Source organism: Cryptotermes secundus, unplaced genomic scaffold (genome assembly GCF_002891405.2).
Source record: "Cryptotermes secundus unplaced genomic scaffold, Csec_1.0 scaffold925, whole genome shotgun sequence".
Taxonomy (NCBI): domain Eukaryota; kingdom Metazoa; phylum Arthropoda; class Insecta; order Blattodea; family Kalotermitidae; genus Cryptotermes; species Cryptotermes secundus.
In genome coordinates this window covers 507391-529297 of record NW_019733333.1, presented here as the reverse complement: position 1 = coordinate 529297, position 21907 = coordinate 507391, and the positions used below count along the sequence as shown (strand labels likewise).

The 21907-nt window shown below is 36.7% G+C and overlaps 1 protein-coding gene across 1 annotated transcript in view; it reads right to left on the bottom strand.

Moving 5' to 3' along the window:
• LOC111868086 (E3 ubiquitin-protein ligase MYCBP2) overlaps positions 1 to 1458 on the bottom strand; it is a gene marked incomplete at its 3' end in the record, with an annotated part of 282453 nt that extends 280995 nt beyond the window's left edge. The window contains 1 exon segment of the mRNA XM_033752918.1: positions 940 to 1458. Coding sequence (XP_033608809.1) covers positions 940 to 1034 — 95 coding nt within the window.
• Between the last annotated feature and the right edge of the window lie 20449 nt (positions 1459 to 21907).

Genomic DNA, 21907 nt, shown 5'->3' with positions numbered 1-21907 from the left:
GATGATGATGATGATGCTAATAATTATAATAATAATAATAATAATAATAATGAGAGTATGTATTTTGATTTTAAGATGATCAAATACTATCAAAACATTCTGTACTAAGAACCAAACACCTTAGTGTCCACTGTATGGTGATTGTATTGCAATCGATTAATAAAAATCAACTGACAAAACATTACCAAACTATTGCATACAACAGACAGTGAACAAATATCTCTGAATTACAATGCAACGGGGTTCTACAATACAGAATGGCCCCTCACTTCAAGGAAATAATTCAGGTTTAGGATACTTGTGAACAGGGTGCCAAGGAGAATATCTGGGCCTATGATAAGAGGAAATAACTGAAGGCTGGTGAAAACTGCATAATGAGGAATTTCATAATTTGAACTCCTTGTCAAATATTATTAGGATGATCAAGAAAAGGTAGGTGATATGGGACGATAATATAGCATGCACAGGAGAGAAGTGCAATGCATGCAAAATTTTGATAGAAACCTGAAGGAAAGAGAACACTCAGATGGATGCATAGATGGAAAAGCAGCATGGAATGAATATTAAATAAATTGAAGTGAAGGACTTCGCGTGGATTCATCTGGTTCCTGACAGCTACCAATGGCGGCAGGATCTTATGAACACATTTATACCTGGAGGTTTCAACAAAAGCTGAATCTTATTTACCGAAAATGACATGTTACTTAAATCGAATTAGCACAAACACTTCCCGGTCACGACTTCCAGAAACAATTACTCACAGTTCTCCAGTATTTTGTACGAATTTCTGGCGTGCCAAAGTACTTTATGACATCTATCTCATGTGTTATCCATCGCTGAAATTTTCAACATAATGCAAAAGTCTTTACGAGAGGTTAACCTGCCATCCTGCTTGTCAGAAGAAGAAAAAAAAATTATATATATATGCATAAATCTAACCTTTGATGATCTGGGAGAACTTTAAACTGTTCGTGGAAATACTTTCCCAGAAGATCCGGCTCTGGTAACATTTTACCCCAGTCACCTGCTCCCATCGTCTCGCACTGTAATCCACATCAGCTGTCATTTACGATCGCCATGTCAGAATCGTAAACTGTCCTCAACTTCCTTCTTACGGTGCAAAGATGTTCTTATGAACCATATTAGAAGCGGAGCAGCATCAGATAAAAACAATATCCGAAAATGGAATCAGAAAAAAAAAGACAGCACTTGAACGACTTCAACGGTGCATATTTTACTGTGACAAAGACTACCATAAATGCGCTACATACAAACAACTGTGCGCTTGCGCCTGAACAGCCCGCGTGCACCAAAGAGCACCACAGACCACTGATGCGGAATGTTTTTCGTCCCATTCATTAAGGCTGGGCCAGGCGTTTCGAAGTTTCGAAGAGTGTTTGTGTAGAATTTGAAGGGTTTGAAGTTCACACAGCGGTGGTTATGCAGTGTTCTGCCATCTGGGATATAACGTCGTTCAGTTAGTTGAAAGTCAGCAGACGTTTCGGAGGAACATCGCGCCTCCGAAACGTCGGTCGACATTCAACGGGCTACACAGCGTTATATTCCAGATTATATAACTCTTAATATAGGTGCTGCCCTCATACTTTAATGAAGAAAACTGCAACCAACTTAATTTTACTTGTATAGTTCTCTACCTCACCTGATCACAGTGATCACAGTGCGCTTCATGTTAATCAGTGATGCAGGCCTCACAGTTGAAGGTGGTTATGACCTCCTACCCCAGAGATCATGTGGTTTGAATAATACGTAGAGCATGGATTTTCTGTATTTTGTTTCATGCATTTGTATTGTCCTGTGTCAGTGAAGTCTTTGTGAATTAGATGCTTTCAAGGGGGAAGAAGAAAACTTAAATTTATTTATCATTGTCTCTGATACAACCTTCTTCTTTCCCATGATATTTCTCAAGAATAAGCAGTAACAAAGTGGTTGCATTGAAAGATGCAGCTAGACTATTTTCAAATTCGTGAAGTTCCTGCAACCTTACACACTTTGTCCTATCAGTTTTTTAAGTTTGAAATATTATCCTTACAGACTATACGTTTATAACTAAGTCAAGGAATTCCCCACCTTTTATGGAGCCTGAAGGTTTGTAACTATGTCTACAAGAGTTTGCCACTGGACCTCACCTTAAAACAGATTAATCCAATCAAAACCCTCAATCCTCATTTATTTAAAATCCATTTTAGTGCTGTTCTCTCATCTACACCTATGTCTCCCTAACTCTCCGTAGGTTTTTGACCAAAATATCATATACATTTCTCATCTGTTCAAAGCATACTGCAGACATGTCCTTCTGGCTTTCCTGCCAATATCCTATATGCATTCCTCTTCCCCCCATTTGTGCTACATGACCTGCCCACCTCATCCCTCCTTGACTTAATCATTCTAATTATACTTGGAGAAGAGTACAAGTTATGAAGCTCTTCATTATGCAGTTTTTGCCAACCTCCTGTCACTTCATCTCTCTGTGGTCGAAATATTCTCCTCAACATCCTGTTCTGAAACACCTTCAGCCTGTTCCTCCCTTAATGTCAGAGACCAAGTTTCACACCCATACAGAACCACAGGAAAATTATAGTTTTGTATATTCTAATCTTTATGTTTTCAGACAGCAGATGAGAAGACAAAAGGTTCTGGACTGAATGGTAGCAAGCATTACCCGAGTTCTAGCTCCTCTTAATTTCCTCCTGTATAAGGTTTTGATTCGTTAGCGTCCCAAAATATCTGAACTGTTCCACATTTTCAAAACATGTTTCCTATCGTTATGTCATGATTTTGCCTACATTAGACAGCAACATATACTTAGTTTTCTCTGTGTTTACTTCTAGACCAACCTCCTTACTTGCATCAATTAAAGTTTGTGTGTTTTTCTTTATGGTATCTATATTATCACCCGGTAGATTCAGATCATCGGCATAGACCAACAGCTCATGTTTCCATTTTCTTTAGCTTAGGTTGTTTATCCAGAGGATCTGTCCAGGTCTGAGGCTTTGTGTGCTTTATCATAACAAAGTTAGCTTTTACAGTGAGGAGTTGTTAGCCCCACGCCCAACCCCCAAGCTGGAGGACCACCCCTTGTCGGCTGTCAGCGACTACTTATTCAATATATTTGCAGCTTCCTTTCATCCGCAACCTGAGGACGCGCCATGCCGTGGTAACAAGGGACCCACCTAACATGGGCCTGATAGGATCACTGGATGGAATCACTACTTGAGTACGATACTGACTCTGTTGTGACATATGGGTCAACTAAAGCAGCTAAATGGGACGTGGCTCCTACTGCCTTTCTGGGGGGAGAAGAAAGAATGTTCTTTTTGCTGTTGACAGCTCAAGGAAATATTTGTACGAATTTTCCAAGGTGATATAGTACACTAGATAAATACGAGGGTTGGAACTTAAATAGTGGCAACACTGCTGTAGAGACGCCATGCAACGGAACCAAATAATGACGCTTATACCACAAATTAGTTACATACCTACCTTAACTCGGAGCAAATGGACTCTCCCTTCCCACTTCACGTGCATGCGCAGTGACGAGAAGTACAGAGACTCGTGTTAGCTGGCGGTCTAATGTAGTGTTGTCACGATGTTTTCGAAACAGGAACAACGGAGTTGGATAACGATTGAATGTGCCAGAAGCCGTACAGCACGACAGTGTCATCAAGGTCTTCAAGAGGCTTTCGGGGGATCTGCATTGCCTTACAGAACAGTGGTAAGGTGGGTAAAACCCTTCAATGAGGGACGTCAAAATGTGGCAGACACGCGTCGGCCAGGTTGTTCTAGTGTCAGTGAAGAAGTGTATGCTCATTCCGCGTTACTTGGAGAGTAATCGACGCCATACGATTCGTGAGCTTGCGCGGGAAACAGGATTGGCGCATTCGACTGTGCTTCACATTCTGAAGGAACGCCTGGGCTTGACAAAAATTGCATCACGAAGGGTTCCGCATGATTTGACAGAAATGCAGAAATGGCTACGATACGACGCTGCTCGTAACCACTTGGAGCGCTATGAGCGTGAAGGAGAGGCTTCCTTACGCCATGATGACACATGGGCCAAATTGTACGAGCCACAAATGAAACGCCAATCGAACGAATGGCGTCATTACGGGTCACCACGAAAATCAAAAGTTCATCAGAACCCCAGCAGTGTGAAAGTTATGGTGAATCTCGTGTACGACTGTGATGGTGTTATCCTAATGCATACCGTTCCCCCACAGCAGACCGTCAATACACAATATTACTGTTCATGTTTGGAACACAACCGGCGACCAACTCTGAGAAAGAAGTGGCGACACTTTCTGCAGAACCCACCCATCATTTTGCAGGACAATGCTCGGCTGCATGCAGCACAAGCTGTGGCTGATTTGTTTGATCGATGGGGCTGGGAAGTGCTGTACCATCCACCATACTCCCCGGACTTAAGCCCTTGTGACTTCGACTTCATTCCTAAGATGATGGAACCACTTTGTGGCATTCGCTTCAGAACTGTTCCAGAGATTCTTCAGGCAGTAGACCGCTCCATTCAAATTATCAGCACAACTGGCACTGCTAAAGGTATCCTGTGACTTCCACGTCGCTGGCAATGGGTTGTACACAATGGTGGTGACTACAATCAAGGACAGTAAAACTTTGAAACATGCATCTATTTTGTATCAGTTGTAAATAATACTTGCCACTATTAAAGTTCCAACCCTCATATGTTCGTGTGGACAACAGAAGTATTTTTGCAGTATAAGCAGGGCTTGAGGTGGGGCGGGATGGCATCCCGGTTCTTTTCAAAATGGCTTAAAAGCATCCCGTTACTTCTTTGGCAGTAAATGCAATGTACAATAACTTTTTTGGAAAATATTCTAAAGATAAGTACTCATAATGCATGTGTGACTTTATTTTAACGCATGCCATTTAAACTACTGTAATATGTTCGTAGGTCTTAGATGGAACACAGACTATATACATCACTCGGCATATTTTCATAATTTATGTCTAAAAATTAAAAGGGAAAAACCATCCTGGTTCTATTTTCATTCCACCTCAAGCACTGAGTATAAGTGTGAGCCTCTTACTGTCACTATTTGAAAATAATCTAGCAGACTTAAAAGGGATTGAGCCTAAGCAGATTAGCACATCATTCCAACTTGGGGAACAAATATAATGTATGGTTTATATAATTAAATTATTTAATCAGTTGCTGAGACTATACAGAATTGAATGGTAAGGTGATCAATGACTATTATAATAAGGAAGTGGTCAGGGCCTAATCTGAGGATTTGCTTGAAAGGACTGAAGAGAACAAAATCCTCTATTGGTACAGCTGATATCTGAAACTGAGGCCTCCTAAGTACAAAGCAGGGGTGCTGGCCACTCACTCATGACATTCACAATAGGGGAATAGAAAGGATTGATGAGAAACAGCCCAAGCAAAATAAGTGATATAACAATGTAGTTATGATATGTTATCTTAAGATATTTGGCATATGCAGTCTATTAAAGCGCTTATCTGATTTATTTCCTTGAAGAATGTTGCACGCAAGGTTTTTTTTTTTTGAGATCAATGTAATGGAAGTTTGAATTGACAGGCACACAATAAACTGAAAATATAATTAAGGTACTGAAAATTCACAGTGGGAGAAGTTGTTAATCAAGTTGAAATATGTCGATTTCTGTATAACATTGGCATAACACAAGTACTGAACGCTGAAGTTAAACAGCAGAAAACCTATGACAGCATTGGAACAATAGAATAGCCAGACTGTTTCCATATGGAGTTTCTACAGGCACTCTTTCCACAATTCCATCAGACAGTTTTAAAGGTGCAATGACATAATTTAGATTAAAAATTAACAGTACTGGAAATGAAGAGCATATGCAGCCAATAAATCTAACAGGTGGTCTTAAATTCTCTTCTACGAATAGAACAGGCTACAATTTGCAAAATTAAAAGCTCTAATTGTGGTAAGTCAGAGACTGGATTGTGTGGACAGTGTACTGATCAAGGATTTTGTTAACCTAAGAGTGATGAAGTACGTTACATTACATTACACAAGGAGCTTAGTGATGTGCCCAGGCCATATAGCATTCCATGACAAAGAAATATAGGAAGGTATGGCAAGCTAAACATATAGTTAATACAACAAATATAAGGAATGCCTATAGAACAGTGGCGGGATAAATTCCTGGCAATGGTCATACGTAATGACCAAGGAAGAAATAGGATAAATCAAGATGGATATTATGAAAACTGGTTGCGAAAATGAGTGTGGGTATAGCTAAGGAACATGTCCTGCGGCGGTTTCTTTGATCTTGTACATTTGGACACTCAGATTCTAACACCACAGGTTTCACTGGCCCGTTAATTCCCATTTTCCACTCCATGCAGGGTATTGTTACAATAGGAATTTCCATGAACCACTAAAGTCCAAGACACCTGGTGCCCTGACCAAAATTTGAATATAGCACCTTCCACATAAAAGTCGACTGCATTACGGCTTGGTTCTGCATATCAGCGCACAATATTACCAACATAATTAATGTGAATAATATACGAATGTTACAAAATGGATCATGCAGCACTATTCAGAATTTGTTTACTGGTTGTAAGGACCCTAAACAACAGTCTCTGTGTTTAAAGATTTCTTTTTTGAATGCTCATTGAAAATTGTCTGAAAAAATGAAAATATGTATAATCAGTGTTCCTCTGTTTCGCTTGCACACAAATCATAGCCTACCCTAGCATTTTAGTCTCTCAAAATCATTAATATACATTTATTTTAACAATTACTTTTTGACATTCACCATAGAGTCTCTATGTTCTCTGAACAATAAACATATGATCAGCTTTCCTGAATTTCACCGTATTCACTGATGCATTCTGGTTCAGTCAACCATTTACAGCCCAGCTGCTATTAGAATCATTCCAAGCCACATGATGTGGGATACACAAAACTGTTAAGAAATAAAATGCAAATATTCCACCTGTATTTTATAATTTATTATAAGATTACATTCTAAAAAGATTATAAAGAAATATTATGGGCAATAAAATTATAATCACAACACAAAATCGTAAGTAATACACAATAACAATATTATATTGGAGCTTACAATCTAAAAAGCACATATACAGACAGGAGTTACTTTCAATACATTCTTCCAAATCAGTCCAGTAAATCTATAATCAAATAACTTTCATACACCCAACTCGCACATCTGCTAAAATCGTTTTTCATGACTTTACAGATATTACAATATATTGAGCTCATGTTTCACTTCATGGTCACACATCAAGATACAATTAAAGGATCTGTGTATATATATATCAGAATATTTCTTAACACAAATTATTTTTAAATGACAATTTCCAAACTTGTGCCTATATTTCATTATTCATTTTTGTTTAAAATAAAAATGTTTTATCACATAGGGTACAAAATATATTCATGCTGACATACAACTTGGTGATGAATGTGACCACATTCTTCATGTACTGGAACTCAAACATCCTTGAGGCAACTGAACACAAAACTGAGTATTGTAGGTACTAATAAACTGCTCACAAAGGAATAACCCAGATAACGACTGTACGATACAGTATTTCTGAATACTGGTAATATTCTTAAATAAGATAATACATCTGGAAATTGTGATGGAGTCTTAATACTAAAATGGAGTAAACCTTACAAAGAATGGTATGTGTTATATAACATTCCTTGTAATATTTCTAAGATTCTGTTCAGTTTCTGTGGAGTAATGAATTCCCTAGAAATAAACATCAGTTAAATGTTGCATCGATGTTTGAGCTCAGTCAAGAAGAGGGAGAGAGACAGATAAAAAAGGCAGCAGCAGGAAGCATTCTTATTACAAAACACAGTACAGCTTATAAATACGAAGACTGAGTTCTGTTAGTAATACTAATTAGATAATATTAAGAAAAATTGTCAAATATATGTTACTTGGTAACAATATAATAGTAAATTGTGTCTCAATTTCTGGCAACATTTGTATTTAAAATACACCCTATCTTTTAAGCATTTTTCATGATTTATCCAAACATATACATTTTCATAATATATTTACATGAACAAACACACAATCACACAAATCTTACAAATATAAATTAAAACTCCTCTCTATGAAGTGAACTGAAAACCAAACAGTTCTCCGAAGAATAAGTGGAATGTTTCCTAACAGATATTCCAATGCTGCATTGAAGACGTCAGTGACTTTTAACATTTCTGTGACTATACTACAATCCAAAAAATGTAACACTTTCAGACATACATGGGTTTGCTCTGATAAGTGGCTATATTATTTTAACAGGCAAGTGTTGTTTGAATGGAAATCATTTTTATATCAGAATACTGTCAGTTTCATGAGCACTGGCAACCTAATTACTTTAAAAAATGTACAGGATTTGTTGGAAACAGCTAATTAATTCAATATTCATTTTGGGTTATGAATCTCCCATCTTTTCCAGGTTTAACAGCAATAATCTTAGCATGGTTTACACTCTATAGAATGCGCAGACATACAACAATACCTCCCTTACACATCTTTTATAATTCTGATAGAAGGCTGTGTATCATGAAAATACCAACATGAAGCAAAGCAGAACTTGCCAATTGTTTAATGGTGGTTTCTCGCTTGGCTTATTCTTTGACCATGAAGATGAAAACAGCATGTTCTGCTGAAACAATGGCCGACTTCCAATGGACTACATGGTGCTGTATCCTAGAATTCTTCAAAACCAATGCTGTGAGAATCTCAGATCCTTACATATACAAATCCAGATACATCTTCAGTCTGAAAATGTAAACCCTCACCACAGTAATACAACGTGTTTAGTATGGCTGTGTGGAAGGTTGCTGCCCTTCCCTGTACTCGGAACACCTGAGTATACTATACTTTGCATGACTATTATAATTTAAGATGACAAAATCTGAACTCTCTGCTCCACTATTCAAAGTTACTAATTATGGCACAGCAAGTTTTGAAATAATAATTTATAAATAAAGCAGGGGTTTTAATTTATTCTGATGACTGAGAATCTATTTCTGGGATCTTGCCAAGGTGTACTGCTATATTACTTGCTTGGTAATTTATGAAGAGACCCAGCATGTTGATTAATAATGCAAAGAAAACATGCCTTGACATTCTTCTGAACTTCAAATTTTATACTACTACTACTACTACCACCACCAACAGCTTTTAATCTCCAGAAATCACAAAGCAAAGCCATGCTCCAAATCATAATAAATATCCCTGCACACACTGGGATACATCAGCTGGTATACTCTTGTGACTACATGATATGTGGAGGTCTTTAATGTGCAAAAACGTCAATAACACCCCTTGGTGGAATATTTTATTAACCAGAACTACCAGTCTTCACGGTGTCTAATAGTCTATGTTTTTCGGGACATTCTTTGTCAAGAGAAACCTATCTTTTTCTTAACCACTATCTTCTCTGGTAGCACCAAAACTCCCAAGAGATTACACAATATCGTTATTTTTGTAATCACACACATATATGTTATTCATTATTACTTTTCTATATTACAGATCAAGAGGGATATCTGTACTTAATTCTTTACTACATATCAAAAAAGTTTTATATCTTTCCTCAAATTTAGTATTTTGTGCACTATTGGACTACAAGATGACATAACACCTGCCAGACATGGTAAAGCTATTCCTGTAACAGACCATGAAGGCCCATAGGGTTGAGAGACATCGAGGCTCCCACATTTTCTCTAGATCAGGCATGTCCAACTTCAAACAGGTTGTGATCGACTTTTTAGTGTCAAAACTGCCAGTGATCTACCACCCCCTCCTATCATCATACCTCGCTTTCAGCAAAAATAACATGACACATGATGTCTGTTGTAAAAGCAACATACATTGAAAGTATAGACTACTTTAATATGTATGTTCCCTTCAAAATCTGAATATAATCATATTATATTACAAGCGAATTTACATGCTTTTCACTTATAATTTTCTTATAGGCCTATGAGATCGACCAAAAATCGTCCCGCGATCGACGCTTTGGACATGCCTGCTCTAGACAATCAGTTCACAGATGGCAGTAAGGTTATCAACCATATGCGACAGCCACCCTTCATCCCTAAGAAGATCCCTGGTACTCATTTCTGTTAGAGGCTGAGTCGACACCTGGACCACTGTGTGGCTGAAGTGTTAATTGAAAAAAAAAATCCACCTCGTCAGGACTCGAACCCACAACCTTCAGGCTTGTAGCATAGCGCCTCAACCAACTATCCTACCATGTGCCCCCATCCTGCCAGATATGGTTAATATAATTATCATCAAGAACAGACCTGGACCTTCAGCAAATGACTGACCAACAGGAATCATGAAAGAATAGTGAGTTTCGAGTGCTTACATTATTTACAAATTTCATTCCCACAATGCAAAAGTCAAAACTCTGAAAATTATATCATCTTAGCCCCTTAAGGCATAGTGGTTATAGTATTACATGCTTTAACATACCAAAGAGATGAACTCTGGGAATACAGTTTATTAATGGGTTACATATGACTCTCACAACAAAAAGTAATTATGCCCAAATACAACATTAACTGGCCAGTCTTGGTAAGGGAAAGTGTTTTATGTGAGGTAAGAACTAATTTTTTAAACATTATTTAGTTCAACTTCGGGCCGGACAGGGTTAAATCTGGAAACTAACAGGCTTTGCCTTCTTTAAGGTGAGAAGTCAAAAATGTGCTCAAAATAGACTTTCAGTTTAGTGCACCACAAGGTCATTAAAAATATTAGTCACTTTGCGATATATCAGTAATGAAGCAAACAAAAATAATGAGCCACAACAGACTACATAGTCTTGCAAGACAAAATACAAACTCTGTGGCTTGAGTCCGCAAGTGAACTATACTGACCAAGCGATCGCCGCTTGTCGGCAAAGTTAGTGCCAACTTTAGCAGATATAGGGTGTTGCATGGTCAGCGCAATGGATTCCCATGGCCGTTGTTTTCAGTTTTCTAGACCGGAACATGGTCTTGCACGTGATTTTAAATATTATCCCCCACTCCAACCCAGACCTCCTAAGGTAAAAAGGTTGGTGGGGGGGGAACACAACCCAATATATATAAGAAACATGAGGCATTATATATTACTACATTATCATTTTATATTCTCTCACACAAGACATCTTCAACATGAAATGTATACCATTCTACTGTAACATTCCTCAGAAGTAAAAGGTACAGGAATGAGAACTAAACACATGTTAGAATGTTACATTATCAAGTTAATAATTTGAGACACTGGAGTTTCCAGATCTATCCACCTGATGTACTATTCACATCCATAAAAATGGCATTTTAAGTAGAAAAAGCTAAAATCAAGCCGTAGTTTCAAGAGTCTACATCTGCAACTGCTGCCCAACTGAAATTTCACATGGTGTTTGGAAGAGAAACACCAATAAAAATCTTGATTTACAAGTGGTATAACTTGTTCAGACAGATTGTGCTTGAAAAGGAAGACTCCTCAGACACCCAGTCACTGAAGTTCAGGTGAAGTTGAAGTAGCATTTATTCATTGCCATGCAAATCAAACAGGCATGCTGCCTAATTATTAAACATGCCACAAGTGACAATGCACAAAATTCTGTGGGAACATCTGAAATTTATAAGTTATAGGACCAACTGTTGCAATGTGTTATTGCCAAGGACAAAGAAGTTACCTCCACATTCAATTTATCAACAAATATTAACATAACCTGAGAATGTGGGGGGGGGCAACAATCCTCATGAAGTAAATGAACACGACAGTCCCAAGGTGAGCTTGTTTTGTGCTTTGACCACATAAAGATTTCAGGTCTTTTTTCTTTGCTGAACATATTGCGATTGGCATAAAGCGGTCCCGAAGAGCTCTGTTCCAAAAAGACGGACAACATCCACATTTCCAGCATGAACTGATGGACTTCATAAGTAGCAAGTTTGTAGAGCAATGGAATGGCATGACTATCATCTGACCTTGCTCCCCTTGATTCTTTCCTTCACAGGTACATCAAAGATGCTGTGTAGGGGGTCACCACTGGTACCACTTTGCCATAACATGCAGAGAGGATAAGAGCTGCAGTAGCTACAGTTATCCTCAATTTGCACGATAAGTATGGACTGAAAATGAATACACACACATCTGCCTGGCCACTCACAATGCCCTCATAGAACATGTGTATGTCATAAAAACTTGATCACATAACTTACTCAAATGCCTTTAGTTTCAATTCTTGCACCTTTTAGTCTGTGAGCAGTGTTACATGAAAATGGTATATATTTCATGTGTACATTCTGTACACTACTTGCAAAAAACAAAATGATTTAATTGTTACAGAAACGTTAAATACTGACTGATGAAGTAGCCTTCTATTAAGGTTTCTTATGAGCAGACACTTTGGTGTAATTTAAAATATGACAGCATAGTATTTTATTACAGAAATATGTGTTCACCTACATTTTACATTTCACTGCCCTTCACTGATATCACTGCTTAGAAAGTGGTGCAACAATTTTCCCAACATAATCCATATGGCAGTGGAGAGAACAATATGGTACTTGTATTATGCAAAACTTGTAAATGTTCAAAAATACTGCACAACACAATCACATAATTCCATTTCATTTCTTTCAGCCATTCCATAAAATAAATAAAAATATAATTCATAATGTTGAAGTCATACCCATAATTGTACTTCAGGCATAACTGCATTCATGCAAACACAACGCTACCTACTGTCAACAAAACTGACTCTTCTCTAGATCACATAAACATTCGCATTACATCTAAGTAGCATTACAGGTGATGAAACATACATTTTAAACCCCCAAAGCAGAATCCAGGTTTTAATTTTAACCAGAACTTCAAATCCAAAATGAATACTTCAGATGGAATACTATTATAGCACATCAACACTTTAATAACTATGAAAAAAAAAAAAAAAAACACCCCGTTTATGTTCGACAAGGAAATAATGATTCCTCATTGCTATTATGTCTGCTGGCACCTTGGTGCTCTTGGAATAGCATCCCGTTTCCTGCAGAAAATTTTAAAATATTCATAATTATATCCTAATTGTTGATGACTGGATAGCACACTGTCTCTGACTGAACCAAATCTCTGTCCCATGCCAGTTCTAAATCAATGGATTATATTCAGGTATCATTAACTCGGGGGGTTCTAGTATAAAATGACATTTTCTAAGAAATTATTACCTAATATTCATTAGGAATTTATTTGTTAGTCTACGAATGTTTGGGGGGAAATGTCTCAATGTAAGAACACACAAGGCTAAAGATATCGTAATTATTTCAGTTTACAACCTTTTTTGTCTTGAAGATTCATATCTGATCACATTTGGACCCTGGTACACCACTCATTTTAATTGAAAGTGGTCATCAACAAGTGAGGAAACAAAGGATTACAGCATTTACCAGGACACAAGGACGATTATGCTAGAATCAAAAGGTTTTCCACAAACTACATTGACAATTTTTTTTTTCAGTTCCTTCATCACCATGCATTCTCAGGTGATAAGGTAACTAAACTCAGAGTTTCATAGACTTTCAAGGATTTTTCTGTGTGGCCTCAACCCTTCTCATTGCAGCCAAGGCTAGAATTTGGGAATGTTAAGACTACATGGCTATCATCAGTCTACAGCTCCATTAAGTAGCATATCCCCTCTACTAGTCACCCACTCTACATTCTGTCCCACAATTGGGAACATTAAAATCTGTCTTCACTTCAGAAAAGGATTCCTTCACCTTGCCACGTGGGCAGACAGGAAGATCACATCTGAATGCCTTTCACCACAAACCTTCAGTTTTACAATGCTCATTCCCCCTTGAGTTCATAAACATAATTTCCATTTCCTCCTGCTTGGTGTAGGCAAACCCAAAGCCAGACACAGCTCCTGAGACAATACTTTTTAATAAATTTCAGATGTGTAATTTCTATGCTCCAGATTACAGGAATTTAACGTACAATTTTTCTATGATGTAACTGGTGTTGTTTTGAATTAGATAAACCCTCCACCATCCAATTTCAAAATGAAGGACAATTTAATATTCATCAGCTCAAAACCTGTACTTGGTGCAAGACACTAGCACAGCCCAAAAATTACTAGGACCTACAATACGAAAAAGCTATGATGCTCATTTTTCATTTGATGGCTGGAAAACATCTGATACATGATCCATTCACTATGATCATGTTCAGTGCCTACTCATACACATCCATGATTTAAAAATGACAGATGACATACAAAATCCTTCTGGAAAATGCAAAGAATTATGGTATATCACCAACTGACATATGTTTTCAAGGATTTTATCCTGAGAAACATTCCCATGCAATTGAAGACTAGTGTAGTAAAACCTCATTAATGCTGGACAGAAGGAACACAAAGTTGCTGGAAGGACAACAATTCACTGAACTCTAAGTCGGTGCAGTTTTTTATCAAATTAACCTGCATTATAGAATACTTTAAATTCATTATAATATATTATAGAATATTTCATACATACATTCTGAATGTACAAGTATAATTTTGCTCAAAAATAATATCACACACCAACTGTTCAGTATAAATACATACACACATGGGAACAGTCTTCTGTTTCAATGTATTTTCTGTTCTATGAGCGTTGACAACTGGATATGGATACTGGAAATATGGAATATAAATTAGATTATAAACATTTGGAAAATATTTTCTTTTCAGAGGCATCTAGAGGATGTCCATATAGACTTGATCAGTAAAACCATGTTTAAGAGATTTAATCTGTAACCAATAGGCCAACTCAAGTGGACACATAACATGTATGAATGACAACATATAAGACTACCTGAATTCACATCTATAGGAAGATAAGTTATAGTGTAAACTCCATCCATACATGCCTCCTGTTTTAATTTCAGTTTATTCAAAAAAATAATCACTCAATTATGGTATATATGTGCCACTTATCACATCCATAGTATCAAGAAATAAAGATGAATATAAACTGAGTTTTCTGAAGTGAACTTATGCATTGTGTGTTAGAGGTCAGCTCAATATGTAAATCTTCCACTTCTGTGAGCTCACAAATTACACGACTTTCAAAATTATTTGGGAAACATCTTTCATTTTCAAAGTCTACAGCATAACTACATATGTTATTTTCAACTTACATGCAAAACCTATCAAGAACTTCTTCACTGATACAGTTTACGTCAACACTTGGGGGGCATAAAATTAGTGTGCTGCAGTTTTATCAATTACAGCTAAAGTCTTTCCAGACATTTCCATAATTAGTAAGGTTATGCCTATAGGTTTCTCTGGAATAGAAACCACATTACTGTGTACATATGCAAGAGTTACAATGACAATCATTGTACGTAATAAATGGCTACATTTCACTCTTTTGCCTAAATACTGTAATTTCATTGTTTTTTCATATTTTTAGGGAATGGGTTTCTCTGGAATTATATATAACAAATGTTCTGCACTGACATTTTCTATTGCCCATAACCTTCACTGTGTCATTTTCTAGTGTAAATTAGAATGAAAATAGAATGTGCATCTTTTAGTTTAACAATTCCAATAATTAAAACATCTTTTCAGGAACAAAATCTGATTCTTTACAGCACAAGCAAGAAGTAAAGCTTGATGTGTATGGTTCTCACTGATTTCAATATAAACTGAAGGGACGGATTAATTATTACCGACTTCTTACAAAAATACAGGATGTGACGTGATGGAGAATTGTATTTCCAAAATTTCCTTTATTGTATGCTTCATTATAAAATTACTATTACCATTTGAAAGTCTTAGCTTAATGTCTTACATTCACAAACTTGCAGTCATAACACATTCATCATATTATGTCCCATTAAATTTTAAGCCAAACTGCTGAAAACATGTAATAAGTTTCAAAGGATCCATATTAATACAGAACTACACCATTCAGTGTAAAGTTAAATACTATTGGGAGAACCCTATTCAGGAAACTTAATAAAGCACAATCTCTACTTTTACATTTTGTGATAAATGAGGTTTTACTACACATTACCCATTAAAGGCAATGATTAACATAACTAAACACCGCTATAAGCATTCTTACTGGCATATTTGCTTACTGTAATTAGTAATGATTTATAAGCATGATCCTAGTCTTACAGGCAAGGTCACTTTGGGTCACAGTGCAGTTATATATAGATTCCATAGGACCATATTGCAACACAGCATACATATATGTGAACATGAGTAACCCTTCTCACCAGGATTCAATCACCTGCTACTACAGTGTTGGCAACTGGATTCTGACTTGGCAGTAATGAGATCTATACAGTAAGCAATGTGACGCTAGGTCTGGTGAAGGTGCGCATCCACTGGCACAGTTGTGCAACGCATAGATAATATCTGTCAACCTGTACATATTTTACAACCAATGTGACTTACAACAGATGGTGTTTTCCCCTGTCTTTCTTGCATTAGCATCCTTTTTCTACTTTGTTTTCCCCTTCCCTTAACCACAGACAACCATTAATTTTCATTTTCTTCCCGTTCATCTTCCTGTAAGATCCAACATTACTTCCCCTACACCCTTAAACATTACTTCAAGAGAATTTATAGTTGTTACAATTTTCCACAATTTGAAATGCAAATTGCATGAAGATCATACCTCAGCTGACCAAATACATGAACTTTTAACTATAATCAAAAGACTAAAACTGTATAAAGCTTGTCAGATTTGAGATTCCCACAGTAGTGACTATGAAGAGTACTATCTTCTGGGGTGTAACACCATGCAGTCTGGTAGAAGTTCACTCATTTCAAAGGGGCGTACTTACTGTGACATATTGGTGAACTACTGGACTACACTGCATTACAACCCAGAAGACAGCACTGTCTTACAAAGCTCATACAGTTTTTTCCCATGTAAGATTATAATTTTCTGATTTCTTGCAATGCCAATACTAGCAGGAGTCTTACAAGCAATAGGTCAGTTACCTGGTACTGTAAAATTCACGCACTGGCAGTCTCAAATGAAAGCAATGAAGAAGAAGAAGAAGAAAAAAGGAACACAAATTTCCCTAATAAAATATGAAAAATAAATATTTAGAATTTCTTATAACAATGCCAGGGCAATGGACACTGAATATTCTTAATATTCTCAATATTTATATAAATGGAATTTTACATCATCAGTAATATTTATATAAATATATACAATAAAAAACAGTGGTAAAAGTATTATTCAATAAATTGCCAAATTTATGTTATGCACAAAAGTCTAAACCTCAGAAATCATACATTTTGGATATTATAACTGTAAAATAAAATTCACATTATTCCTAAAATTTCTGTACAATAACATTATTCCACAAATGAAGTCCATTTAAATTCATTTTGCATACTATATTAAATGCATATCTCAAGAGCAAATGCCACTCACATGGAACTTTCCACACAGTGCTATGTTAACATTCCCTTGGAGTTTTGCTTAAACATCAATTCTTCACTGACAACAACTTGAACTTTCTGACAAACGTGAGATCAGTGTGCACTAACTTATACCCTACTGCAAACAGTAAGCACCCCTACCTTATGAATAACATTCTCAATAGACAAGCATAAATTCCATCTGTCTGAAACTGAGTGACAGGTCACCAACTACAACAAAACCCTGGGGATAAAGTCACTGTACTTGAAAAAACTATGAACATGGATTATCTTCAGGACAATTCTGCACACAATGTACAATTCTGTTTTCCCTGTCCACCCTAAAATTTATGTGCTGTTCAATTTAGTGGCGGTATGTTTCAACTTTCTTGTTAATAGCAACAGAATCAAGATAGCAGTATGAACACAGTCTATTTAACATAAACTGTATAACCATTAGTGAGCCTTTCATTCTTAATTTCCACAAAACATCTGACTTATATGTAAATTAATCCAAACCGAAAGACAGAACAAATATTCTCTCCCGAAATGTACTACTTAAAAATAACTTAAAAAAATCTTACTAATTTTTGCAAACCCAACATACACAAGCAATGCACATCACAGTAGAAGTAACAAGAAAACGGTTATCAATATTATGGGCTTATATAGCTCGCCACAGCAAAACAGCAATTCATTTCAATTACATATAAGAAGTTATCTTAAAACTAAGATATGAACCTTATACGGTTCTATTTATGAATTATGTTTCTACCATCATGCACATGCCCTATTCCACAAAAATATGTGCACTGCAGGAAAAAAGTCTCTGATGAAATGACTGACAAATATTTGCAGAGGGATCAAAAGAACATATTGTCATAATGAAATGATTAATGAATACTGATGTGTCAGCACTAAAGTCACAGTACTACTATAAAACAATAACTGGTTAGGTATAATTTACTGTGGGATGAGTTATGTGATCTGTAAAGTTTCAGAAACTTTGAAAAAGTGACCGATCTTTTAGCCATGTGGATATATGACTGGAAAGTTTATGACATCTATTCTTAACAAAACAACTAATTTCTGTTAACCATTATTTCTTGACTGTATAACCAGAACTACCATGGCAGAAATACCACCACAAAAGTGATAGCATCCATTGGAATGAAATAATAAACCCTCTGTGGCAGAGGGTGGGCATATGATGCAGAATTACATAATTTCAATGTGTTGTTGCTACATGGGACTATAATGGATAAGAGTGCTACAAAAGTGGTTATACTTTGTTTCTTTTAAGCACCATAATTAAAACATACATTTTAATTTGTAAATTGATGTTTCTGAACGTATCAGATAAAAAATTATAATTTAGAATTGCACCTTGCCATATAACATGCCCAAATACAGACTATATGGGTGTTTGTGACACATTAATGAAATACGCTAATAAATACTATGTGGGGCATATTTTTTAATTTATAATATAAAATTTGTGAAGAGCAATAGTCTACTACAATAAATACAATTTGTGCATACACAAATTTAATACTTGTGAGTCTGGAATTTGGTACTAGATTTTTACCTCATTCCAATCAACACAATGTAAAAGGGGTAGGCCTCCTAAGCCTTTGCACCGCGACCCACACTGGTCTATTGTGTTTAATCAACAGAATGCTAACATCTTACTTATTAATGGAGTCTTATTATTTAGCAGCAAACTTAAATGTATTATATTCAGTAGAACATACTCATTCCAGTGGATGCAGTACATTTACACTGGATGTGTGAACTAACTGAAATCAAAACAGATAACACAGACTTTAACTTGACTGAGAACTTCACAAGTTCAGTAAACTGTAATTGCTGGAAAATGAACTGGCTAACCCTACCAAAACTTCCCATATACTGAAAACTATGCCAAGATGGAATTCTAATTTATATCTCTGCCTCATGAATTTGAAAACATGGGTGCATATATAGGCTGATTCAGCACTCCTAATGCTGAAAAACTTGATATTTGTTTCTTCTTGACTGAGTAAGATACAAAAAACATATCTTGCTACCAGTTATGTATCATGTTTCAATGCCATGAAACTTGTGGGTATGGTCTTCCTTTTTGGACAGAGGATGTGGCTCCCTTCCATTCATTTCCAAAAAATTCTGAACCAAAATCAGACAGTCTTATTTTTTATCACAGTACATAGCTACTCAATATACTTGAAATCAACTGATAAAAAATTCTTGTCAAGTTACTTCTCACAATAGCACATCATTCTTTTGATCTTAGATGTGCTGTCAAAACCCACTGCATCTCTTTTAATATTTTGTTCAAGACACCCATAACAGGTGACAGCATTAATGTGCAGATTATTAAGTAAATACGGAGAGGAAAACAAGTTGTCCATGTAAAGTGTGTGTGGTCAATCCACTGTAACGTCCTGGTAAGAATTTTTCATTGTAACATATGTAGCTAACCATTGTATGTACATCTGCCTGTCCTTTCCCAAGTCCATTTTCATATCATTTAAGAGTTCTTTAAGACAATAATTGGTTTCGCATTTTTATAAATTGGAGGAATTTTATTGTATGAATGGTTAATGTTTTTTTTTTAATTTTATTGTCATTATATTCAATTGTGTTCAATAGCTGTGTTATGTATATTAGATATTATGATTACCATGACTTGTTACAATGATCAATTGGAGTGACCCATTCTATATCCAATGCTTTGTGAATTCATTTCCCAACCTGTATCTGGATCTGCTTGAATTTGAAATAAACTGAATTGAATTGAATCATAAGTGTACCCAGTCATGTCACATTTTGTAAATCTTCATACCAAAGTATGCTCGAGAACAGATCCTTCTGAGGAGCACTACTACAACAGCATACGAGGGGGGACCCAAAAATAACCGGAAACGACCTGTTGTGCGCACATGCTTTGTAGTTACGAGTTGTGCTGCTAGGTGGTGTTAGCTGGGGGTCTCCCGCGACTGTTAGTGAGCTGGCGTCAGTCTGAGTTAAGTGGTTTGTCTGTGGTGCTCTGTTGTGTGCGTTCCTGTTTCAACCCTTTGGCGATTAGTGAGATGGCCGACCAGAAGGAACAAAGAGTGTGCGTGAAATTGATGAAGATCGTCGAAAGACCATTGACCAACTTTCTGAGGAAACGAACATCTCATGGAGCACGATCCAGCGAATTTTAACCGAAGGTTTGCACATGAGACGGGTGTCTGCAAAATTTGTTCCTCGCTTGCTTGGAGATGACCAAAGAGAAAACCGCGTGAATCTCTGCCGCGACTTGAAGAGTGAAGTGCAGTTTTCCCTAACAGAAAGCAAAATTTCACGCACACTCTTTGTTCCTTCTGGTCCTTCGTATGTATCACTGAGCACTTATCAGACACACATTGTTACAAAAATGCAGAAATATCAATACATGAAAAAAAATCCACCAAGTTTCATCATGTTAGTCTAAATGGTGCATATAACATGGATTTGGAATTCAGGACTAGGCTGCAATGAATGTAGAGGGTCTTCCCTTTCAACCAACCTTGCAGTAGCCACCTTCAAAGTTATGAGTAACTCTGGGATGGGTTTGGTACCTCATACAGTTCTTGCATTAAGAAATGTGAAGGTGAGGCTGTGGGTGGATGAACAGAGAAGTGGGACACTAATCAAGGAGTAGTTTCCATATTGCTAATGAATGGAGAAAAATGTTCTGGCAACCAGGTGGAAGAAACATTTCAGGGACCCCACATTCAACACATGAGGTGACCCAAGATTTTCTTGTTTATTACATTCTTTTTTTCTCATTTTCTCTCCACTGACAGGAATGGAGTTCAGCGACTACTGGATGAAAGTGGTTCAAAGCTGGATTAAAGTCATGAGGTTAGTTCGATATCTTTCCTGATGATGCAGGGATGGTAGATCTGGACAGTGGCCATGACTTACCAGACTTATTGAGATCTATCATGAAGTAAAGGAGAAAGCCTAATCAGGGATAAATCTTTATGCATGTGGGGTGCCTCTTGTATCCTCAAATCATGCATAACTATGATGAGAGGAGGGGCACCATCAAGATTCCAAGGATGTTGCATCCTGATTCAATTTTTTCTCAACATCCACTCACATTACTCACATCACCTGCCGCTATACTGTATTTGTTAAGCTCACTTCGAATGTCCAACAAGGCTGTTTCATTGTAGTTTCTCCAAATAACTCAAGCAGGGAAGCATAATAGAAATCTCCATAGAGCAATGGACAAAAATCCACTGTCACTGCTGTTACAAGCCACTTTAAAATAAAGGGATGTGACAATCACCATAATATTGCAATACTCAGCCTGGTAAACCACATAATAGTGCAACATACAGCCAATAAGGGTTAATTTCATAATGTTCTACCATAATGGGAAAAAGTAAAGGT